Raw genomic sequence first — 26,510 nt, 5'->3', positions numbered from 1 at the left:
CATCTTATTGTATGACAAATATTTAAAACTTTTTAGAAATGAAAGTAAGGTTTTATTGCAGAATTAATAAATAATATTATAGTAAAAAACACTGAAAATAACATAATTTGAAAATTAAGCAAAACTTAGCAATTCTTTGAACGTATATACAATATCTAGGAAAGAAAAGAAATTTTGATTAGCCTTCAAGCAATTAAAATATTAAAATAATAGTTGAAAAACTTTTCAAACGCAATAATGTTAATCTCCAGGTCCATAGTAATGATCTTATAAACCTCAACAAAATTTAAGGATGAGGTAAATCTCATCTGCATAACATTTTCAAGATTATAAATATGATCAGCTTCCTATTTTATTTTATGACACTAAATTCTGTGACAACCTAATCAAAACTGTCAGAAGAAAAAATATACCAGTATTCTTCTTGTACAGAATTGTAAAAATTCTCAGTAAAACATTAGTAAATCATATCTATCAACACACAAAGTACTTGTTATCCAGTAACTCAACTTCTCAAAGTGAGATCAGTTTGGTTTCATTATATTAACAAACTTAAAAAGAAAAATAAAATGACTGTGTCACCATTCAGAAAAAAGCAACCGGTGAAAATAAGAACTACTACTATATACGTCAAAGAACTAGGGACATTAATATATGAGAGGAAATATATGTGTGTTTTCTAACAAATGTATTTTTGAGGTATAGTATGGTGTTGTGCATGTATGCATATTTGTGTACCTGTGCATGCAGTGCCCACAAAAGTCAGAATAGTGCATCTGTTCTTGATGGAGACCTAAAGAGTGCAGTGGATTCGGGAAAACTCAAGGAGTCAAAAGTTGTGAAGCGTTTTGTGTATCCTTCCGACCGGGGTCTTAGATCGATCGGAGCAGCCAATGCTTTTAATCACTGAACCATCTGTCCAGCAAAGGCCTGATTTTTAAGTGAAAATCTTCTGTTCTTTTGTTCATTCTATTTGACTTTTTGTCTCCAAGCTTGAGACCCGGCTTCATAGAATTCTCTGGTCATTCAGTATTTAAGTCACATTCATATAGTCCACATAAAATTTTTAAACCAAAAAGATGTAGGCAATGGCATAGACACCTAAATTTGACGTGCCGCTGGGGCCTCGTGAACAGCAGGCGGAAGGATTTGGAGAGAAGTCAGCTGACCCCAGCTAGCCAATTGGAGTCCTCGGGTGGGTGCACTAACTTTGAAAAGGACCTGTTGGGGTCCTCAAGGGGCTTTTGAAGTTCTCGGACTCTCGTCTCAGCTGCCGTGACTGAGGTGCTGAAAAAGTTGGAAAATTCTCCCCACTCACCTACTCAGGTAAGTGACAACAGAAGTTTCTTTTCATAAACTGAACCTATTTGGGGATTAATCACTGTTTTCATCGGATTTCTTAACAGTTTGGCCCTGTTCGCACAGGACAGCCCTGTTTACAAGAAGCAACCCTGTTCGCGCGAGGCAGTGTTTCTTCGCCCTGTTCGCCCAAGGCATACGATACGTCCCGGCCTGTTTTCTCGAGGTAGCATTCCAACCCTGTCCCGTCCATGTTCACTTGAGGTATGAGTTCCTGAGGTGTAAATCACATCAATTATGTAAACAATGGCTGTGTATTCTCAATTTAAAATGCTTCAAATCTTTTCACCTATTAGTTATAGTCTATATTTCTGAGCTGGGTGTGGTGCCATATTGGAGGCTGAAGTAAGGAGACTCCAAGTTATGCCTCAGCCTGGATACATGGTGAGGTCTTCTCTCAGAGAAAAAACAAAAACAAACAACAAATAAAAACAAACAACAATAACAAAAACATCATTTGCATCAGCCTGGGTACTTGGTGTATCCTTGTATTAAAAAAAAAACAGCCAACAAAACCAGGAAAACTTTACCTTTCTTTCTCTTTGCATCACCCTGAGTACCTGGTAAGGCCTTGTCCTAAAAAGTAAAACAAAACAAGCAAACAATAACAAAAAAACAAAGAAATGAACACACCATTTTTTCTTTGCATATTTGTCTTACTAGTTTTCATATGCCAGGCTTTTAAAATGGTAGATGCTGATTTCCCTTCCAGTTTATTTAATATGTATTTTAAAATACTTTTGCATCTGAACTAGAAATACCTGTTGGTGATGAGTGTGATTTCATTTCCAAGTCATTTAGAACTTTTTTCAGTTCCCTGCTGTGTCTGGTTGGAAACTTTATATGTCACTGCATTCTGAATGTGAGAATTATAAGTGTTTGCCTCCATGCCTGACTTTTATCTATAAAACATTTAAAAATAATTTTACAAGTCTAAAATGTATTCTCCCAGATAACTCTGCTAAGAGACATTTTATAAAGCTAGTTTTTCCCATAAGGAAAGCAAACTCCATACAGAAGTTCTTTGGTGTCCATCACCTTTTCTGAAATAGATTGGTGCTGCCAGGAACAGACATGTCTCACTGTCATTAAAAGTCTTAGGTTAGTAAACATATTAAATGCCATATTCTGTAGGTCTTTGAAGTATATGAAGACCATCTGTCTATCTCAATGTAGCTGTTTATGACCCTGACAACATACTTAACATGACTATAAGTTTGATTATTATAGATTAATATTAATCTGTATTTTTTAATTATACATTGCATTTTTAAATGAGCTTCATAAACACAATACTCCAAATAAGAGTAGAAATGTACAAACAGTATAACAAAATTAAATTTGTATCAATTGGGTATATGCCCAAATGATGCTCAATCATGCCATAAGGACATGTGCTCAGGTATGTTCCTGGCAGCATTATTCATAATAGTCAGAACCAAGAAACAACCTAAATGCCTATTAACGAAAGAATGGATAAGAAAAATGTGGTATAGCTGAGCATGGTGATGCATGATTTAATCCCAGAACTGGAGAGGCAGAAGCAGGCAGATCTCTGTGAGTTCAAAGCCAGCCTGGTCTACAAAGTGAGTTCCAGGACAGACTCCAAAGCTACACAGAGAAGTCCTGTCTTGAAAAAAAAATAGAAAGAAATTGTGGTACATTTACACAACGGAGTACTACCCAATGTTAAAATAATAACATCTTGAAATTTGCAGGCAAATGGGTGGATATAGAAAAAATCATATTGAGTGAGGTAACCCAGACCAAGAAAGACAAATATAATATATACTTACTTGTAAGTGACTTTTAGACATAAAACAAAGAAAACCCAGTCTAGAGACCATAACCCTAGAGAACCTAAGCAACAAAGAGGACCCTAAGACAGATATACACAGATCTACATAGGAAGGAGAAAAAGATAAGATCTCCTGAATAAATTGGGAGTGTGGGAGTCACAGGAGTGGGTAGAAGAGAAGAGGGGAGGAAAGAAGGGGAACAGGTTAAAAAAAAGTATATCTCAATAAAAGCAATACAAAAAAGAATAGGAAACATGTATCAAAAAATCAAAATCCTTATCAATGTAAAATATTTCAAATTAACTGTTGTTTTTGGATTAAAGTAAATTCAGTAATCCACCCTTTTATCCTATCATTTCTATCCCCCTATTTCTTTCTCTTGTTTTCTTCTTCTTTTTTTTTTTTTTTTTTTCGTTTTTTTAGGCATGGTTTCTCTGAAGCTTTTGGAACCTGTCCTGGAACTAGCTCTTGTAAAACAGGCTGGCCTCGAACTCACAGAGATTGCTTGCCTCCACCTCCAAGCGCTGGGATTAAGGGCGTGTGCCACCACCTCCTGGCCAGAAGCTTTTTAATTTCTTGAAATTTAATTTGTCAGATTTTACTATTGTTTCCTGAGCTGTTTTCAGAATGTATTTTAAAGAGGCTTTACTGTGCCTATACAGTGCCTATAAAGTCTTTTTCTCATAGAAGTTTCAGGATGTCACATCTTACATTAGGAGCATTGATCGATTTTTAATTGATTTTTGTAAAGAGAGACAGGGATACAGGTTACTCTCTCTTCATTTAGATGGTTAGTTTTGCTAAACTAGCAAAAACTAACTAAAGAAAAGTATTGTAAAAGTAGTTTCCTTTTCTCCAGTGTATGTTTTGGGTACTTTTTTTTTCTTCAATAATCAGGTGATTCTAGATATATGATCATATTTCAGCATTTTATATTTCATTCCAGTGACTTACACATCTCGTTTTGTTGCAACAGCATGATGTTTATGTTTCTATTGCTCTATGATATAATTTGAATACAGCTAACATTTACTTGCTTGCTCCTGTATGTAAGAGATCTTTCCATCTTCTACTGTCTTCTTTGATTTCTTTCTTCACTGTTAGTAAGTTAGGTGTTTCAGGCTTTCACTTCCTCGTTAAGTCTGTTCCTTGGTATTTAATGTTTGAAGCAATTGTTCATGGAATTGTGATATTTGTCAATGTCATGGTTATTAGAATATGGAAAAGCCATCAGTGTTTGCACTTATTTTGTAATACTGAATGCTTTTTTTTCAGCTTTTAACAAATCCTAATGTTTTCTATTTGGAGTCTTTTAATTATAGGATTATAGCAAAGATTCTTAGGAATAATTAGACATCTCCCTTTACTGTTTGTGTGTATCATTTGCCATTTTCTCTTGCTTTACTACAGTAAACTAAATCTTCATTCAGGACATTGAATAAGATTTGAGAGGGTGGATCATACATTCTTGTTGCTAACTTAAGAAGAAATGCTTTCTAGTTTTGCAAATTTTATATGATTTTGACTGTAAGTTTATTGTGTAGAGACATTTTACTGTTAATTATGTTCCTTCTAGTCTTAGATTCTTCAGTGCTTTTTTGATAAAGGCCTGTTTTGCGCTTGTAAGATCATCACGTGACCTCTGACTACAAACCTATTAATAAGTGAAACATCCTTGTATACCTAATATAAGCCAAATTGATCATAGTGTTAAAATATATTATTAAATTCAGTTTATAAAAACTTTATTAGAAAAAAGTAATATATTAATAATGTTTACAACCAAAACATTTTTTAAAAAATTTAAGTCTGAACTAGGCTAGATATCAAGGTATATTGTCCACGTAGGAGAAGTTTGGCATTTCCTCTATGTTTTAATTAGGTAGTCTGGGGAGCATTTTTCAGGTCTGATAAAATATTTCCTTCATCCATGTGTTTCAAGGATTTTCTATGTTGGGAGATACGTTAATCTTACTGATTTTTATGGACGTCTAGAGTTAACTATATCTTTTGTATCTAGGAAATTAACCATTTCTTTTAGGTATTCTTTAAATATGAGTTTTTAAATATTCACTAACCATTTTCAGAATTTCATTGGTGTTTCTTTGTACTGTTTCCCTTTTATCTCTATTTTTACTAATTTATAATTCATTCTCTCATTTAGTTCAACTAAGGATTATGTCAGTCTTACTTTTTGAAAGAAACCATATTTTAAAGGTTATTTTTATTGTTATTCGTCTTAGTTACTGTTTCATTGCTATGAACAGGTATAACCAAAGTAATTTTAAAAGGTATTTAATTGGGAGGTTGCTCATAATTTCAAAGGATGAGTCCATGCCATCCTGATGGGGAATGTGGCAGACATGGTGCTAGAGTATTAGTCACAGCTCTCATCTGATCTGAAAGTTTCAGGCAGAGATAGATTGGCCTGCCATGAGTTTGTGACACACCTCCTAATAGTCCCACTACCTGGGAACCTGCATTCAAACATATGAGTTTATGAGGCCATTTACTTTTTTGAGTCAGGGTTTATCTGCAGCCCTGGTTGTACTGGATCTTGCTCTGTTATAAACCTGATAATCACAGATATACCTGTATCAGCTTGAGATAAAGGTGTACTGTTCACAGAGGCAGAAGCTACAAAAACCAGTGGGTTTCAGATGGCAACTAGTGGCTGTTTAGTCTATATAGTGAGTTCAGAGAGTATCTGTGCTCCTGAAGTTCCAAGTCTCAAGAGGAGTCAAGGTTGATAAAAAGTCCACAAGGTCCCAGAAGAAGGGATGAAGCTAACAGAGGACAGGGATCCAAGAAGCCCTCTTGGGTTTCTACACCAAAATGTTAGATTTAAGAATAATAAAGGAACAAAAACATGAAAGAGACCTAAGTCTTCTCTCAACAGTTGAGACTGTTTATTAGCACAGCAGCAAGGGCCAATGACTTCCCATGGGAATGGAACTTGTGTGAAGGGGAAGGAGCTGATTAGGGCTCTTATAGGACTGGGCAGTGGGTTTAAGTATAAGAATATTGATAGAGCTGCAGAGGGTACATAAGGACTCCTTTTGAAACTTCTTGTTCAGGCAAAGCAGACTGTAGGCAGAGCTTTCCTGCTACACAGACAATCTCAAATACGCTGAAGCTTATATTAATTATAAATGCTCCTCTGATAGCTCAGAGTTGGTACTAACTACCTCTTACAAGTTAAATTAACACATTTCTATTAATCTACATTCTGGAATGTACCTTTTGCCTCTGTTCTATTTTGTGTATTCAACTCATTCTGCATCTGGCTGGCAATTCCTCTAAGTCTGTCCCTTTTCTGCTCAGCTTCCTCTTTATCTGGTTTTTCACCTAACTTCCTCCTGCCAACCTATAGGCCACTGAGGCCTCTATTAGCCAATTATAGTAATACATATTCATAGTATACAAAAAAATGTTCCACAGAATTTCTCCCTTTTTGTCTAAGTAAAAGGAAGGTTTTAACTTTTAACAAAGTAAAACTATATATATAACAAAAAGAGTTATCAAGAATTAACAGTTACAAAATTCAGTCTATTTGGCAAAATTGTAAAAAAATACTTTATTATCTATCATATCTTTGTGAGGCTAAAGGTTTATCCCTAATTTACCTTTTATCATAGCTTAGGACAACTCTAACTATCTAGTCTTCAACTCCATCAAAGAACCCAGAAAGATGATAATGTTACTTACCGACAGGGACATCATATTGCCTGGACTACAGACCTAATATATCAGACAGACATTTCTGAGAAGCAGGTAATTTTAAAGGATTTCCTGCCTTGTCTTGTCAAAGTTTGGGAGTCACTCACTTTCTTTTGCATTTACTGGTCCAGTTTGAACAGTAGCTGTCAGCCATTGAGGCAAAGGGATTTTCTTTGCCCACATGGCTAACTTTTGCCATAAAGAAAATAAATTCTGTATGGAGTTTCTTCAGTGTCAATCACCTTCTCTGAAGTAGGTTGGTTCTGCCAGCAGGAGATATGTCTAAATGAGCTGCATAAACACCAACGAGAGCATACACACACAGTATAACAACAATTAACTTTAAATTTGTATCAATATAAAAAATTCATACAAATATAATTACTTATATTTATACTTAGGACTAGGAATTGCTTTTTTAGTTTAAAAGTAGATTCAATAATCTATCCTTTTATCCTACCATTTCTATATCCCCTTTTTTCTTTTCAGAAAGAGATCTTTTAATCTAATCGTTGTTTAGCTTTTTAATGACCATTACCATTAATAACTGGTGATCAAGCCCCCTTAAGTGATAACGAACATCTAAAACATAAGTGTGGGGATGTGCATATAGTTCTCTAGAACATTTCCTGTTGTTTTTGAGTGCTGTTATCTTTGTGAGAAACTTGAGAAAATTGGGACAATAATGAAGTTCCAGCTGGAGAGGTCTGTGAGGCTGGACCATCTCAGTCAGCAGTCTTGAAGCTGTTTTGGATGAAGAATTTTGAGGAAACTCTAACAGAGGTATTATGAAATTCTGGATCACATGGGTCATCAGTTTTCATTGGTGTTTGGTCCCCTTGCTCTGAAAATACATAAACTTTTAAAGATAATATATTTGTGTTAATTCTAGTATAGAGTATGAATTGTAAATAAGTCAGCCAAATATGAGTTTTTATTACATGTTTGAGCAGGTAAAATATGCATTACATGTCTTTTAGTTTTTTTTAGGTTCATTTCTTTATGTTTGTAGTTAGGATTTCAGAGCATCTTTCTCTTTCAGACCTGTTTTTCTTTAACCCAGAATGAATCCACAGCCTCTCATTTCCTGTGGAAGTAAAAGCATAACCTCTCCTGCAAAGCAATACACATTTTGACTTAAAATTTTGAAGTCAAGTCATTTTCAAAATATATAGATTGGTTTAATCAAGCAGTCCTCACAATACAGTATGTCCTAGAAACCAAAGAATTCAAAGATGACAGAATAACATACAGGATCCAGACTCTCTGTATTTTTTACTCTTCACTTTGCTTTTGCTTTTATATTACTTTACTCCCTCTTTTAGGACTTAATTATTTTAAAACTATTTTATATACCATTTTTCTCTCTCTTCCAAGTTTATGCATATTTTCAAATACACTGTGACACATTTAGAGAGTTTTCATCTGATCCTGCTTTACTGCATGTCTCTATCCTTTTCTGACCATGTGAGACAAACTTCAAACTGTTAAGTGGTGTGACTAGGACCAAAGCCTATGCCTTGGCAGCTGATTCTGCCTGTTTTGTTCCCTGAGAACCTAGCTTATGTCAGAGGTACAGGTATGAGCAGCATTTACTGTCTGAACTCTGGGAAGTTGTTGAGTCCATGCTGCCACCAAGTAGCACTGCTTGCTGTCCATAAACCCCATTTAAGTGTTCAGTAGCAGAACCTCCCAAAAGACCCATCCATGCTGGTAACACAAACCAGGAAAATGCATCATAAAGTAGGCATGTCTCTGTTTGCCTCTAGCAAACAAGAAAACAGTGGTTACCAAGAATTCGAGTATGACTCCACTTTTGTGTGTTTAGATTTCTTTTTTTTTAAGCTTTTCTGGCTTTATGTGGATGTATATGGCTCTGAATGTTGGGCACCATTTGTAGGTGAAATTTTCCTGTTCTGCAGCTGCTCTGAAACACACTGAGTCTTATATTTTAAATGCTCATCTGATAGCTCAGGCTTATTGCTTACTAAATGCTATAAATTAAATTTACCCATGAGGGAGCTTGCTGCTTTCCAGAATACTCCCAGTCTCTTTGCTCCACCTCTACTCCCTGTCTGGCTTTCCCGCCTATACTGCCTGCCTGGCCAATCAGCGTTTTATTAAAATATGATTGACAGAATACAGACAATTCTCCTACACCATTTCCCTCTTTTTTTAAAAAAAACAAAGGAAAAACAGACAATTCTCCCACACCATTTCCCTCTTTTTTTTAAACAAAGGAAAATACCCATAGTCCATTTTTTGGGAATGTGGGCGTAGTATTTCAGGCTACTTCCTGCTGGTTGGGGGCGCTGATGATCTTATACGGACCTAAAGAAAATTTAGAGTTATAATCAAGTCCTGACTGAAGTATCCTGTGAGTCTTGATCATCTCAGGCAGCAGTCTTGATGATGTTCTGCATGTAGAACTCAGACATCCAGGTCATCTGTTCCTATAGGAGATTTCTCAGATGGTCTTCCTTTATCAAACCTGATTTTTCTTAACTCTGAATAAATCCAGAGCCTCTTGTTTTCTGTGGAAACAAAAGTAAAATCTCTTCTCCAAAGTAACATACCTTTTGACTGACTTCTATTTTGAAGCCAAGGTATTTTCCAAATACCTTTCTTGGATTGATTCTGCAGCATTTATAAGCAAATAATCTTAGCAGCTGTTGCTCCTTCCTCAGCATTCAAACAATTCAAAGAGAGCATAATAACACACAGTATCAAGATTCTCTGTGTATTTTCCATCTTTATGCAGCTTTATTTCAACCTCTATTTCTTTTAATTTTACTTTTAACTTTTGGCTTTTTGAGACAGGTTCTCTGTATATTTCTTTGTCCTGGAATAACTCTGTAGACTAGGCTGTCCTTGAACTCACAGAGATTCCTCTGTCTCTGCCTCCCCAGTGCTGGGCTCAAAGGTGTATGCTACCACACCTTGAACTCACAGAGATCTGTCTGTCTCTGTCTCCCAGGCATTGGGATTAAAGGCATGTGCTACCATACCTTGAGGTCACAGAGGTCAATCTCTACCTCTGTCCCTTGAAGTCACAGAGGTCAATATGCCTCTGCCTCCCAGGCGTTGGGATTAAAGGTGTGTACCACCACACCCTATATCTCCCTTTCTTTCTTTTTTTATTTTTAATGACTTTAACCTTTAGCCTGCATATCTTTTTAACACACTGTAAACCATTTAGAGGTTTTCTTCATCTTTGAATCTCTCTTTACTGTATATCTCTCTTTTTCTGACCACATGAGTCTTTAAGGAGAGGACTAAAACTGTGGTTTTTATGGCTGGAATTAGCCCATTCCTTAGCTTTCCAGCCTCATGGCAGAGGTACCGCCAGAGCCATTTTTATCGTCACAACTCTACAGTGTTTCAAGGTCCCTGCCAACAAGCAAGTTGCAGCATTCTGCTCATAGACTATACTCAGTCGAACTGCCTGCCTGAAAGAGTCAGAGTTTGCCCTGGCAGGACGGCCCAGAAAGCTGGCATTTTAAAACAGCGCAGCTTTTTTCCTGCTACTGCTGAAAACCTGAAAAGCATGCGTTCAACTTTTCATCAACACGGTTTAAGTGCTTTGCGGCAGGACCTCTTAAAAGAGCTGCAAGGTTTTGCAGCTAAAGCTGAGTCAGGAAGCCTCTCTTAGATGAGAGCATTTGCTTGCCTCTAGCAAGCAGAGCAGACCTGAGAAATTGCTGCTACCAAGAAACCATGCATAATGCTGTTATTTTGTTCTAGAATTACTTCCCAAGCTGTCTTAGGCTTTATGTGGATACAGTTGTCCACATGTTGGTGCCATTTGTAACATAAGGGCCAGTTTGTTGGGGTTTCTGTCCCGCCCAGTACCCCAACAAGCCAGTAAATCCCAGAAAATCACACACAGGACTCCATAAGATTATAAAGCTGATTGGTCCATTAGGTCAGGCTACTTATTAGCTCTTATAACTTATGTTATCCCATTATCCTTATATACATTAGCACATGGCTCAGTACCTTTTCCAGTGGGGCAGCTTACATCTTTCCTCTCTGATGGTCTGGGCAGAACTGTAGAGGGAGCTTCCTGCTTTCCAGAATACTCCCAGTCTCTTTGGTCCACCTCTACTTCCTGTCTGGCTTTCCCACCTATACTGCCTGCCTGGCCAATCAGCGTTTTATTAAAATATGATTGACAGAATACAGACAATTCTCCCACAACACTACCATGTATCTTTTATGTCGGTCCCGTTTTGTGTGTCTGAATCATTCTGCCTCTGGCTGGTGACTCCTTTGACTGGGTACTTCTTCATCCCAGCATCCTTTTAGTCTAGTTTTCCCATCTAACCTCCTCCTGCCCAGCTATAGGTTAGTGAGCTCTTTTTAGCCAATGAGAGTACTACATATTCATAGTGTATAAAAGGATTGTTCCACAACAGCAGGACATCTTGGGAACTGTCTCAACAAACAGTTCTCCCTGTGATATGAATTTGCTGACTGATAACAGTTGCACGATGACATTAATACAGTCTCAGCAGGACTTTTGGTTTTCTGCCGGCAGGGAATTCTATCAGAAACTATTACTAAGTCAAAGCTCATGCAAATGTAATTCATGGATGGTTTTAACCCAGGTAAATATAATAACTTGTTAGCGTAAGTCCCATGGTTCTGTTTTTTCTCAAGGAAGATACAGGTGTAAAGGGGTTGTGGAATCCTGCTCCATTGTTAAGAAAAACTGATGATGTAGTCAGCAGTACTAGGAGGAGTGGGAGATATGAAGATCCATCTAATAATCACTGTAACATCAATCATAGAGATTCAAAATTTGCCTGCTGGGTTTCAGTCTTGCTTTGCTCCAGTATTTATTCACTATGACCCTTTCCTCCTCTCTTTTGGAATAGTAATGTATTTTTGTGTCATTAAATGTCCGAAGTATGTAATTTGTTTTTTATTTTGATTTTGCAGGTGTTACAGTTAAGAGATTACCCCGAGTCTCACAAGAAACTTTAAGCTCTGGAATTGTAAACAATCTCGAGATTGAAAAAGACTATGGGGACATTTGAAGTTGGACTGAGTGCATTTTGCATTAAGATATGACTACAGACTTATGCAGACCAGGGAGCAGGATGGAATAGTTTGAATGAGAATGGCTCCCATAGGCTCAAGTATTTGAATGCTTGATTCCAAGTTGGTGAATTATTAAGGGACAATTAGGAATTGTGGCCTTGTTCGAGAAAGCCTGTTACTAGGGAGTGGGTTTTGACATTTCAAAAGCTATTTCCAGGCCTAGTCTCACTTTCTCTCTTCCTCCTGCATGCAGATCAGGAAGTAAGCTCTCAGCTACCACTCCAACACCATACTTGCCTGCCTGTCACCTTACTCCTCACCTTGATTTTCATGGACTAAGCCTCTGAAACTGTAAGCAAACCCCTAATTAAATGTTACTTTTTGTATTTTCTTTGGTCATAGTGTCTCCTCACAGCAATAGAAAAGTAACCAAGACAATGGGCTCTGTAACATGAGGGCCTGCTTGTTGGTGTTTCTGTCCTGTCCAGTTCCCACAGTCGGTAAGCAACAAAGAAAATCACACATTGTCTACATTAGATACAATCTGATTGGCCCACTAGCTCATGCTTCTTTTTAGCTCTAGTAGCATATATTAATCCATTATTCTTATCTGTGTTTGTCACATGGCTCAGTACCTTTTTCATCGGGACAATTCACATCCTGCTTCTTCTGTGATCGGGGCAGGAGTGGGAATAATGGGCTTCCTCCTTCCTAGAATACTCCTGTTCTCATTGTCTCACCTCTACTTCCTGTCTGGTTTTCCTGCCTATACTTCCTGCCTGGCTATCAACCAATGAGTGTTTATTTAAAACATAATTGACAGAATAAAGACAATTCTCTCACACCAGGGCTGAAAGCTACATATGATTATTGATTGCTTTTCCCTGTTAGCAGCTTGCATAGTACATTGAAAATTGTAAGAACTAGTTCTTATGGATGAGACATGAGGGCTGTTTGCAGATCAATTCCTCCAAGTCCTATGTCTGAAATGTGTGGTGTCTTTCACAGTAATGTCATACCTTCAAGTCCTCATAATCAGCTGAGCACAATGGAAATAGTGTCTATTCCTTGGGGGTGTTTCTTAGATTTCCCAAACTAGATTTCAGGATTTTTTAACATCCTTCCTGATTGCTTCACTTACCTATAGCTCATTGTGGTATAATGTTTAATTTTTTTTGATTGTTTCATTTCTGTCATTTCCCTTAATAGTGATTTATAAGTTTATTGCTTTAGGACCTGATAAGATGGAAAATACTGATTTTACTTTTAAATAATTTTTACTTGTTCAGTGACTTACATTGGAATCTATATCACATAATATCCTATGGACTGTTGAGAAGATATGTATCTTATAGCTATTAAATGTAATAGTCTATAGATTCTTGCTCCAGTATGCTTTCTTGTTTCTGTGATAAACACCATAACTGAAAGCAACTTCTGGAAGAAAGATTTTATTTCACTTTTCCTCTTATAAATCCATGATCTAGGGAAGTCAGGGTAGGAATTCAAGATCGAAATCCGGAAGCAAAAACCAAGAAATTATGCTTACTGACTCCCTCAGCCCCCAGTTTGTTCAGTTGCAAACCATATTTTTTTCTCAAGTATACTTTTAGACTCTTTGTTCAGTGTAACATGAGGGCCAGCTTGTTGGGGTATCTGTTCCCGCCCAGTACCCCACAGCTGGCAAACCCCAAAGAAAATCACACACAGGACTCCATAAGGTTATAAACTGATTGGCCCACTAGGTCAGGCTACTTATTAGTTCTTATGACTTATCTTAACCCATTATTCTGATCTATGTTAGCACATGGCTCCGTACCTTTCTCAGCTGGGCCAGTTACATGCTGCCTCTTTGCTGGTCTGAGCACAAGTGACAGACGAACCTCCCTTCTTCCCAGAATTCTCACATTCTCATTGCATCACCTCTACTTCCTGTCTGGTTTTCCCGCCTATACTGCCTGCCTGGCCAATCAGCGTTTTATTAAAATGTGATTGACATAATACAGACAAATCTCCCACATCATTTCCCTCTTTTTTTTTAAACAAAGGAAAATACCCATAGTCCATTTGTTGGAAATGTGGGCGTAGTAATTCAGGCTACTTCCTGCTGGTTGGGGGCGCTGATAATCTTATGGGGACCTAAAAAATTAGAATTATCATCAAGTCCTGACTGGAGTATCCAGTGAGTCTTGATCATCTCAGGCAGCAGTCTTGAACCTGTTCTGGATGAAGAACTCAGACATCTGGGCCATCTATTCCTGTCAGAGATTTTTCAGGTGGCCTCCCTTGGTCAAAGATGATTTTTCTTAACTCTAAATAAATCCACAGCTTCTTATTTTCTGTGGAAACAAAAGCAAAATCTCTTCTCCAAAGTAACATACCTTTTGACTTCAATTTTGAAGCCAAGGTATTTACAAAATGCCTATCTTGGATTAATTCTGTAGCATTTATAAGCAAATATTTTTTAGCAGCTGTTGCTCCTTCCTCAGCATTTAAACAATTCAAAGAGAGCATAATAGCATACAGTATCAAGATTCTCTGTGTATTTTCCATCTTTTCGTGGCTTTATTTTAACCTCTATTTCTTTATTTTTACTTTTACTTTTTGAGACTGGTTCTCTGTATATCTTTGTCCTGGAATAACTCTGTAGACCAGGCTGTCCTTAAACTCAGAGATCCCACTGTCTCAGCCTCCCCAGCACTGGGATTAAAGGTGTGTGCTACCACACCTTGAACTCACAGAGATCTGTCTCTGTCTCCCAGGCATTGGGATTAAAGGCATGTACTACCACACCTTGAGGTCACAGAGGTCAATCTCTACCTCTGTCCCTTGAAGTCACAGAGGTCAATATGCCTCTGCCTTCCAGGCATTGGGATTAAAGGTGTGTACCACCACACCCTATTTCTCCCTTTCTTTCTTTTTTATTTTTAATGACTTTAACCTTTAGCCTGCATATATTTTTAACACACTGTAAACCAGTTAGAGGTTTTCTTCATCTTTGAATCTCTCTTTACTGTTTATCTCTCTTTTTCTGACCACATGAGCCTTTAATTTACAAAGCAATATGTATAGCTGTGGCTTTGACAGCTACATCCAGCTCATTCCTTAGCTTTCCAGACTCATGGCTGAGATACCAGCCACAGCTGTGTTCACTGCCACAACTCTGTTTCAAGGTCCTTGCCAGCAAGCAAGCTGCATCATTCTGCTCACAGACCACACTCAGTTGGACTGCCTGCCTGAAAGAGTCAGAGTTTTCCCTGGCAGGACAGCCCAGAAAGCCGCTATTTTAAAACAGCACAGCTTTTTTCCTGCTACGACTGAAAACCGAAAAGCATGCGTTCAGCTTTTCACCAACAGCATTTAAGTGTTTCGAGGCAGGACCTCTTAATGAGCTGCAAGGTTTTGCAGGTAAGGTTGAGTCAAGAAGCCTCTCTTAGATGAGAGCATTTACTTGCCTCTAGCAAGCAGAGCAGAACCGAAAAATTGCTGCTACCAAGAAAACATACTTTACGCTATTCTTTCCCAAGCTTTCTCAGGCTTTCTGTGGATTCATTTATCCACATCTGGGCGCCATATGTAACATGAGGGGCCGGCTTGTTGGGGTTTCTGTCCGGCCCGGGTACCCCATAACCAGCAAGCCCCAGAAAATCAATCACACAGAGATCTCTATAAGTTATAAAGCTGACTGGCCCATTAGGTCAGGATTCTTGTTAACTCTTATAGCTTATATTAACCCATTATTCTCATCTATGTTAGCCATAATGGCTCCGTACCTTTCTCAGCTGGGCAAGTTACATGCTGCCTCTTCGGTGGTCTGCACAGGAGTGGCAAGGGAGCTTCTGCTTCCAGAATACTCCCAGTCTCTTTGCTCCACCCCTACTTCCTGTCTGGTTTTCCCGCCTATACTGCCTGCCTGCCTGGCCAATCAGCGTTTTATTAAAATGTGATTGACAGAATACAGACAATTCTCCCACATCAGTTCAGCATTTTAAACACTTCTGCAATTTTTTGATATGACACTGAGGAGATATTTTCATTTGTTGTGATTTTCATATTTCTTATAATTTTGTGTTGTGACTTCTGTATCACATTGGATGGGTATGTGACACCTTCAGGTTTATCTTTTCATAGTGTCTAGCCATCTGTTCAGGGCTCAGTATCAAGTCCCAAAAAGAAAGGAGAAAAGAAACCACTGTAATAGTCAAACTACATATAGAGAAGTACACACAGAAAATATTAAAGTCAACAGCTGTGCCCCAACAACTATGCAGCAGATACTCACAGAAGTAATGTACAGTAGATTATTAAATTAAAACTCAGTTTGGGCAAAAGTAGAACTAATCATACCCAGTGTCTGTGAAAAAGAGCACATATAATTTGGGAGGCATATAGAGGTAGGAATTGATATAGGAGGATATATGGGCAGTACTGGGATCAAATATTAATAGAATACATTTTATGCATTGTGAAATTTCCAAATAATTAATAAAATGTTCTATTTTCAAAGTAGAAGTAATAATAAGTGAATGAAGAGGACAGGAGAAGGAAATAGAGCACTGAGATCTGTGTTGGGATTTTTGTCTTAGCGCATTCACTTCGCACCCAACAGTAGACCATCTGTGAGAGGGAGGAGGCTGCTGTAACCTAAGGCCTTCGTGGACCTGAAACTCAGGATTCTCAGTTTCACCAGCTCTGAACCAAAGGTAAGTGGCTTCAGATGTAGGACTGCTCCCCAACCTCATACCTGGGATCATCAGTGACCTCACAAGGTGGCAGAGATTGTTCATTAACATGCAAGTGGTGTGACCTCAGAGTTTTGGGGCCTTCAGTACCCGAGGATCTGCTGCCTGTCTTTTTCAGCTCTTCCTTGCCTGTCATTCACCCAACCCATGACTGCCTTCTACGGGTGTCTCCCCATGAAGCTGGTGTGGCAGTCTCTCTCTAGTTCTTATTTACCAGAGTAGCTTTGTCTTAAATAGTTGGTTGCTCTCGAGATTGTACCTGACTGGATATCCCTCAGACATTAACGAGGAAGAAATAATTTTCTTTCACATTGACTAGTGCCAATAGCAGAATCATAGTCCCCAAATTTCCCAGATTGAATTAATGCTAGTGAGAAGCTTGGGTTGACCTTTGAGGCAGGGGTGTTCATCATTTTGTCAGAGACACATTACATTTGGAGGTGACTTTTCCTTATTCCTCATACCTTCACTCAGAACTGGTGCTAGAACTTTTGAGACGTGCCTACTCTTGGATGAATAGCCTTTCTGTTTCTCAGTACTTTTAAGCTGTCCTAGCCTTTCTTTTGTGGTTCCTGATGTTTTACTCTTTATCCTTTTCAGTAGCTTGTGTTTTCTTACCCTGTCTTCTCTTTTGCTTGTCTGTATGACTTTGGATTTTTGAGAAAGGGTGTCGTGTAGTCCAAGGTGCATTTTGAACTCATTATGTAGTTGAGAATACCTGGAACTACTAGTCCATCTGCTTCTGCCTATTGAGTCCTGGGATTGCAGGCATATGCCTCTATACCTAGTTCTCTAACTCCTTCTGTTTACCATGTAGTATGTACATAGTTTCTATGGTTATTTTACCCAAGAATTTCATGTTTTCTTATGATTGCATGGGAATTATACATTGGTGACAAAATACCTGTTCTGATAGCATTCATTTTACCCTTTTCTCATTTGGAGGTAGGAGGTATGTTTACCATAGTGTTTCAGCAATAGTTTAATATATGATATCTGCTTACCAGACGTGAAATCTTCACAAGATGCAGGGATGCTCATAGTTGTTTTTTGTTTGTTTGGTTTTATCTGCACTCTTTGGCAGTCCAGCTCGCAAATAAATATACAGAGACTTATTCTTCCTTGTGAATTCCTGGCCTTAGCTTACCATGTTTCTAGCCAGCTTTTCTTAGCTTAAATTATCCTGTCTACATTTTGCCTCTGGGGTTTTATCGTTACCTATTCTCTGTACCGTTCTATACTTCTTTACACCACAGCTTGTTGTATAGCTTGATGGCTGGCCCCTGGTTTCCCCGCTTCTACCTCTTTTTCTCACTCCTCTCTCTTCTCTCCTCCTATTTATTCTCTCTGCATGCCAGGTCTGCATATTCCTGTGTGCCTAGCTATTGACTGTTCAGATCTTTATTAGGCCAAACGGGTGTTTTAAGCAGGCAAAGAAACATACCTTTACAGAGTTAAACAAATGCAGCACATCTTTGTATAATTAAACAATTATTCTACAGCATAAACACATCTTTAATTAATATTCCACAACAGATGCTGCTATAGAACACCAAATGTATTTATATTGTTGGCATGGGAAATAATACTATCATTCACATAACCCAGAATAAAACTGTCTATTTGGGAAAGTACTACTCATTCCTACCCTGTTCCCCTTTCCCATTTCTTTCACATCCTTCACTGAAGGAGTAGCATATTCTTCACTTTTTGTTCTAATAGCACTTATATTTATTTTGCACAGAGGACAGGTAACATGGTTTTTTTTATATCATATTCTTAAAGGAGAGAGAGAGAGCATAGAGTGCACATTTCCATTTTTTTATTTAACAGCATTTCTTTCTTTACTGAAAATACATTCTAATACAATATATTCTGATTGTTATTTCCTCTCCCCTAAACTCCCCCACCTCATCATTCACCCAAATCTTTATCTGTTCTATCTCTTGCTCTCATTAGAAAACAAACAAGATTAACAAAATAATATAAACTAAGATAGAATAAAAGCAAACCAGAATGGGTTAGTACAAACAGATAAACAGAAAAAAGAAAAGCAGAAAAAAAACACAAGAAAATCACACTTCATACACAGAGAAAACCCATAAAAACAAAATCTGAAGTGTAATCATATCTTTGGACTGCCAGCGCCGAAATAATTACTTATCGATTTCCTATTAACTATGAATGCTTGGCCTTGGCTTAGGCTTGTTCCCAACTAGCTCTCAAAACGTAACCCATTAATATTAATATTCATTCTGCCACATGGCTCATTACCTCTCCTCCATACTATAAGTGTGACTTACCTGTGTCTCATTAGTAAATTCTGACTCTCTTCCAAGAGTTCCTATCATTGCCTGGAAGTCCTGCCTAGCTATTGGCCATTCAGTTTTTTACTAAACCAAACAGAAGTTGCCTTGGTAAAGACAAATCTTCACAGTGTTCGAAAAGAATATCCCACAACACTGAAACCATAATATAAAAGCAAAAGACATATAAGGTTTAAAAAATTACCCATATGATGCATTATTAGGCAAAAACCTGTCCAAATATATCATTGAGTTCATTTTGTGTTAACTAGTTACTGCTAGGCATAGATCTTGCTCTTAAATCTGGTTTGTATATCCAGTGAGACTTGTGGAGAAAACTATTTTTTTCTTTATGAGTACTATTCATTAGAGATAGATAGCTTCTGAGTTAGGTGTGGAGGCTTACATCCACTTATGCAAGCCGTGCGCATGTGGCCACAGTCTGTGTGAGTTCATTGGGCATGATTCCTGTTGTGTCTAGAAGGCCTTGTTTCCTTGGAGTGTTCCATCCCCAGTGGCACTTATAATCTTTCTGCCTTAACTTCTGGAGTGTTCTCACCAATTTTATTCAGGTATTTGTCTCTTTTTTTTATTTTTTTAAAATATTTATTTATTTATTATGTATACAATATTCTGTCTGTGTGTGTGTCTGCAGGCCAGAAGAGGGCACCAGACCTCATTATAGAAGGTTGTGAGCCACCATGTAGTTGCCAGGAATTGAATTCAGGACATTTGGAAGAGCAGGCAATGCTCTTAACCACTGAACTATCTCTCCAGCCGTACTTGTCTTTTCTTGTAGCAGTGACAAGATATAGTAATTACAGAAATTCTCTAGAAAGTTTTCATTTTCTTGGTATCAGGAGTCCCTTCTCAAGTGGCTTCCTTCTCTTTTCTTAGCTATTCCTGTGTATTCTTTCACATATGAACTTTACCATCAGGCTGTCTAACCCAGTAAAATGTAGATATTTTTGAAATTGAATTCCATTTAAACGTAAATTTAGGGGAAATATTTTAAATGTTTTTTAATGTTGAATTTACAGGAAAAAGTCAAATTTAAATAGCATTGCTCCAAAGCCCTTATAATGAATACTGGAGTCCTTATTCAATCATATCAGGCACATCCGCAACTGAATTTTGAACCAAAGTCCTGGAATATTCAGGGATATTCCTAGGAACAAGGTGACCTTGCTCCTAGAGCACAAACAGCAAATTCTTGAATACATTTCACTAACATTTGTAACAGTGTGTGAAATTAGCTACTTTGTTACATGAAACTGCCCAGTCCCTTCCTTTCTAGAAGGACTTTTTCTTCACACAAAAGAAAGTTCTACACCAAAACGAAGCACTTACCTCCTCTTGCACTTTGAGCTATAACAGAAGACCACCCTTTAAAGACCCTTAGACATGTGCCTGAGATTGAAATCCGAGAAGCCTCAAGAAAATGTAACACCTTTTAAATCTTAGTCATCAAGTTATTTTATCAAAAGACAATGCCATAAAGTGTACAAGACGCTGTAGCAAAGTAGCATATTAGGTAGGTGATAAGCAGCAGTTATTTTGTTTCTGATGGTTTTAATGTTTTTGCTTCAAATTCTTACTTATTTTCTGTATTCATATGATACTACGTTGTTTTATAATCTATCCAATTTATCATGATTTTTTTCTTTTTATCAGTGCTATGTAGGCATTTTAGAGGATTTGTTGTCATTCCGGCAGTAGAAGAGAAATTTGGGAGCTTTCTGACTCTTTCATGCGTTACAGGATTCTTAATCCTCCCCCCATTTTGTTTTTTTTCCATCATTAACAAATTTTCCTGAATGTTTCTCTTATCCACATCAATTTATTCTTTCTCAGAGCCTGTTTGTTTCAAAGACTGCAGTTTTAAACCCTCCATATTGTCTGCTTGATATGCATTTGATACTCATTTTTCTAACACATAGTCATAATTCATATTAATGAGATTCATTGTGATATGTCCATACCAACCTCTAGGTTACATGAATTATATCTAGCTGTGTTTTGTCACTCCAACCCCTGCCAACTCTCCTAGACTCTAGAAGTCATTATTCCATGATCATATTGACTATTTAATTTTTACTTCCCACATGTGAGATAACATACAGCTTTGAGTTGAACATTTTTAAGTCTTTGCCCCAAACTGTACTGCATTATTTTGATTTTATGTTTTCTTTATCATCTGTAAGATTAAATCATGACTAATTTTTCTGAATATTTTTAAGGTCAACTTTAAGTTCTTAAACATCTTACTTCACGTGTATCTTGTAGAGTTTTGGTGTCTTCATCTGACACAAATATAGTGATGGGAGTGAGACAAATCAAGGGCTAGAATGTCATTCCTTTTCTCTTTAATCACAATTAATGTGATGTTTTAACATTTACTATTGTACCACTTCATAGATTTATCTTTTTCTTAATCATAGCTTATATACTACTGAGGGAAAATACTGGAATTCATGTAGATAAGTGACCAAAATTGTTTTCTGCTTACTTACTACCCATTTTGATGACATTTTATAAGATACAGAGTATATATACATGGGGAAAAGAGTAGTAACAAATACATAAACACATACGGTTATAAACTCACAAGTCTATTTCTAATCTTTATCTATTGTAGGAGTAGCTGGTGGTGGCTATCTGATTGATTTATTCTTTAAATCATTTCTACTTTGCTAGCACAGGTTGCAAAGAAGACACTGTGTGTTCTCCCAGAACTTCTGAGTGTTTTTCCTCCTGATGCAGGTTAGCAAAAATGGATGCAAAGAACCCCAAAACTCTGTTCGATCTTACTATACAGTGTTTGCTGAGACATGAGTCTGCAGCAATCCAAGCTCTGGAGGATATTCCAAGAAATTTATTTGTTCCATTGTTCATTGCTGCCTTCAAGGGTGGGCATAAGAAAATATTGAGTGAGATGGTGAAAGTTTGGCCCTTTTACTGTCTCCATCTTGGGACATTAACTGTACGGGAGCCTCAACATGAACTCCTGAAAGCCATGATTGAGAATCTTCCAGTATATCCTGCAAGGAACTCTTCTTCTCGGTAAGACTATATAATAGAGACATGGTAAGACATAGAAGGTAATACTACAGCCTGATACTCTCTTAGAAGGAGTAACTAGTGAATGCTGAAGGTTAATTTGTGATACTCGGCTGAAACTTGGTAACACATTAAAGACTGATGTCTTCAATATTCCTTAGGAAATCTGTTATTGGGGATTCTATTGATGGGTTTATGTAATGGGTGTTACTTAAGAGAAAGACAGGAGCTTTAAGACTGGAGGGGATTTAAGGTATACAAAGGATGGGGGAAGAGGGGGTTGAATTTTCATGGCAAAGACTTGTTGGTAGTTAGTACAAGGAGTTCCAGCTGTGGATAAAAGGATTTGTTCTTATATGTCATCATTGATCCTACTGGGTTTCATTATCATTTGCTTTTTCTCAGATATTCTATCTCCTCTTACCCCTACAGGAAACCTAAACTGAGGATCCTAGATTTAAGGCAAGACATTGACTGTAGGCTCACATGCCCTGAAGTCGGCATCAAATCACCTTTCTGTTTTCACTCTTGTACTTATTCTGATAACTCTGTCACAAAAATGGAAGGACAGCTTCGTTTTATAGATTTAGGGTCCACGATTCATTTACCCAGGCCTGTGGAATTACTAGTGGATCTTTCCCTAGATGGCTCTTTAATGGAAAGTGAATTTTTGATTTTGCTTATGAGGAAAATTAGGGAGAGTTTTGGTGCTTTGCACATATGCTGTCGAGATTTGCAAGTTGATAAATTGGGTGACTGCAAATGCACCCTGAGACTTCTTGATCTCAACTGTGTTCATCAGCTGTCAGTTGATAAGGGTTCACTGAGTGATATCACCAACATCCTGTCTCAGATGAGCCACCTAAAGAGCCTTAGTCTGTTTAAAGTCACTTTTAGATCTCTGAGTGGGAAAGTCTTTAAAAATTTCCTTAGTCATTTGCAACGTATGGAGAACCTTAAGGAACTCAACTTGTCTTCATTCTGTCTCAAAAATCACCTGGACAGCGTGCTCAGGTAAGAGATTCAGGCATGTTTCTGGGTTTCCTGGTTAACTCTTGGGACAAAATAGAAAATATTCATGGGTATTCCTAAACTCCTCAAAACCTTTTATGCTTTCTGCTTTGTCACTTTTGGGAATTTGAAACTGAAGGAGAAATTACAAAAATTAAGCAGCCAGCAATGTAAAGAGAAGTGCAGAAATACAAAGGTGAAAAACCACTAGCCCTCTAGCTATGAGAAGAAAGAGAAATTGAGATAGTGGAAGACTTTTTCTATAGCACTGCTGCACATAATCATAGATGCCAATGGCTTACAATGACAGATCACTTTGCTAATTTGTAGTCACCAAGACATAGGCCATGATGGTAGAGGACGGCATGTAAGGACTGACCAAAGGTAATCTTCAGTTGACTGCTCTTTCTGATCCCTTTCCACTAAAAACATGAACTGAAATCTACAATGAATAATATTTTAAGTATCAAGTGTGTTCGTTTTTCTCTTAATATTTCTTAAAATCATCAGTTATAATACACTTTACACATTCTTAAGATTAAAAGAAATTGTATCTCAGTGTTGAAAACAAAACTTTAGCCATGTGTGGTGGCACACGTTTTTAATCTCAGCACTAGGGAAGCAAAGACAGGCAGATTCTCTGAGTTCAATACCAGTATGATGTTTATAGTAAGTTCCAGGACAGCCAGGACTACACAGCAAGTTAATGCCTAAAAATACTTCTCCGAGTCATGAAATTATTAAGCAAACAAAGTACATATTGACATATTAATACCCACTTATACCGCATATGAAAAGCAGTTTATTCTGGATGTAAAGGTATAGTTTTTCACTTTCCATCCTCATTCTTCAGAAGTTTTATTGTTGTTTTCTCCCTACAGAGTTCTGCCACCTAATCTGGATTTTTTGTATCTGTCATTCTGTGATATATCGTACAGAGACTTCAGATTTCTAGCCCAGTGCCCTCAGGCTTCCCACCTAAAGATGTTGAATCTTAGTAACAATACAATGTATTGGGATGACTTTGAGCCCTTTCAAACTCTTCTGTTAAATCTCTCTGGTACTCTTAAGCATCTAGAGATAAATCATTGCCTTATAAAGGATTCTGCCATCTCTGTTCTTATCCCTGCCCTAATGCGTTGTACTCATCTCCGTGTCCTTAACTTTGCTTCTAACCCCATCACAATGCCTATGCTTGTGAATATCATGCATAGGTTAACACCTTTGATGAAGCTAAAATATGTGATTTATCCTATCCCTTTACATTGCTATGAACGATGGCATTTTCAGGGCAGGTTAGACCGACGGAGGCTTGCTGTTGTACAACTACAACTGAACGCGTTGCTACACATTGCAGGGAGGCATGACATGAAATGGATCACTTATGCAGAGTAAATTTCACAGTCTAACACAGTTTCAATCTGATATGTACTACTTAAGTGCTAAATATTATTTCCTGAACACATGCACGCAATATATAAGGTTCTTACATTGAGGGAAATTGCACTTAGGGAAAATAGATATGTAAACTAATTCCTATACAGAAAAAATTTAGAAAAAAATGGAGGACTTGGAGAATCCCTGTGTATCTCTTGTCTACTATTGATATATTTCATTTTACTAATCACAGTGATGTGCATGTAATACAGGATGATTAACTCCTAGTCTGCTATATTTCTGCTCGTACTGTTTGGTTCAATAGTTGGTACAGCACAGAAATCAGAACAATGACTGCCTTTCCTGCTTGTATTTGAGGATATGGCAGATGTTTTTTTTTTTGAGACAATGTTTTTATCCCCTAAGTTACTATAGGCTGGTTTTGGTTGATTTGTGGAAACCATCAAGATTTAGTAGTGGACAAGTAAAGCAGGCAAGCAGAGGTTCTGATGCTTCAATATAACCTCAAGAACACAAATATAATTGGACAATTCCTTGATGTAGGCCAACTGTATAGTTTCCACTACTTCCCGTGAAGTCTTCAGTTGGGTATCTAGCCTTTGTCTCATGAATTTTTATGTGGGATTTAGGATCCTTGCCATAATATTTCCCCTACTTTAGTTCTCCTGTTCTACTCCCAGTTCCATCGATCCTGTACATTTCCTTAGCTGTATAAATCATTCCCTATTTATATATTTTGCTTCTCCTTTGCATTAGCTGTGCCCCATTTGGCATGATACATACTAGCCATGTTTGAGTACTGAGTCTAACTGACTTTATCCTCTGAAATATAACATAATTATAAATTCAGTTTTTATGTCCTAGAATTACAAATGGTGCATGTAAAGTCAGTAATTAATAATTAAACAGGGCTAAGGAAATGCCTCAGTTGCCCAGTTGCTTACCACACAAGCACTCCTGTGCTCGGCTCCCAACCTAGCGTTTGTGTAAAAAGCTGAGCATTAAAGAGCACACTTGTAACTCCAGTGTTGAAAAGGTGGAGGAAGGAAGATCATTGGGGCTACATGACCAGATATTCCAGCAATTTAGTGCATTCTACGTTCAGTGAGAGATCTGCCCTCAGAAAATATGTATAGGAAAAAAAGTAGATACTGACTTTTGGCATGCATGTGTATGAGCACATGCGTGCACACACAGGCACACACACATAGTCAAGTGCATGCACCTTCTCCCACACATGAACATGGACACATAAAAATATCTTACTAATATTGTTAATTTCTTTAAATTCATACTGCATCACAAAGTCATGGTAAAAAAATTAGCATTTGTTCCTTTCCTTTCATTTTGAAATGCCAAACAACTGTATTTCAGTCATTGAGTAACAAAAGGATAGATTGCAAGTAATAATTTACACATAATGTTGTCTTATTGAAAAAATTAGTAAAAGCAATAGCTTATTTCTTTATATTGTTTATATAGTTTTTTTTAAGCGAGGTCATGCTCAGTTTCAGTCTGACCACAGAAAAAAGTAATTGAATTTTGTTTTTAGTAGTGATACTGGTAAATGTATCAAACTATATATAATTTTTTTGGTTTTTCGAGACAGGGTTTCTCTGTGTACATTGAAGTCTGTTATGGAATTCACTCTGTAGTCCAGGCTGACCTCAAATTCACAGAGATCCAACTGTTTCCACCTCCCAAGTTCTGGGATTAAAGGCGCGCACCACCACTGCCTGGGTTCAAACTGTATTTTACAGCCAGAATATAGTAAGAACATGGCAAGGCAGTTAATATTTGTTTTTATTAATTTTCTTTTGGTGGTAACAATATATTTCTAAATTAATAAGAAAAAACATGTTAAAATATGCTGTAATTCATGTGTTATAATTCTTTTGTGATATAACATTTCAAATTTGTACATATTTTTCAGAATGCTTGCATTATAATCCACAAAATTTCAAAAACGAACTAAAATACCAGTGTAATGAGTGATTTACTTTTGTTGTTTAGAAGTTAAAAAATGCAAAATTTTTGACAGTTTGTATTAAATAAAATATTAAAATTAA

The 26,510-nt window shown here is 37.3% G+C and overlaps 1 protein-coding gene across 1 annotated transcript; it reads left to right on the top strand.

Moving 5' to 3' along the window:
• Positions 1-1,409: 1,409 nt before the first annotated feature.
• LOC148117319 (melanoma antigen preferentially expressed in tumors-like) lies at positions 1,410-26,510 on the top strand. The gene is made up of 6 exons (XM_087902911.1): positions 1,410-1,563; positions 12,178-12,275; positions 16,511-16,627; positions 21,736-22,035; positions 22,465-23,046; positions 23,925-26,510. The coding sequence occupies exons 4-6, from the start codon at positions 21,746-21,748 to the stop codon at positions 24,436-24,438; spliced, it is 1,386 nt and encodes a 461-aa protein (XP_087759037.1). The 5' UTR covers positions 1,410-1,563; positions 12,178-12,275; positions 16,511-16,627; positions 21,736-21,745; the 3' UTR covers positions 24,439-26,510.

The sequence above is a fragment of the Myodes glareolus genome, chromosome X, assembly GCF_982192425.1.
Source record: "Myodes glareolus chromosome X, mMyoGla1.1, whole genome shotgun sequence".
Classification (NCBI taxonomy): domain Eukaryota; kingdom Metazoa; phylum Chordata; class Mammalia; order Rodentia; family Cricetidae; genus Myodes; species Myodes glareolus.
This window is presented reverse-complemented; position numbering and strand designations above follow the sequence as displayed.

Excerpts from the sequence above, each read along its gene's own strand:
- LOC148117319 (XM_087902911.1), top strand. The coding sequence starts at position 21,746 with ATGGATGCAAAGAACCCCAAAACTCTGTTCGATCTTACTATACAGTGT. Across the intron at positions 22,036-22,464 it reads GCAAGGAACTCTTCTTCTCG|GAAACCTAAACTGAGGATCC; the intron begins GTAAGACTATAT and ends TTACCCCTACAG. Across the intron at positions 23,047-23,924 it reads CACCTGGACAGCGTGCTCAG|AGTTCTGCCACCTAATCTGG; the intron begins GTAAGAGATTCA and ends TTCTCCCTACAG.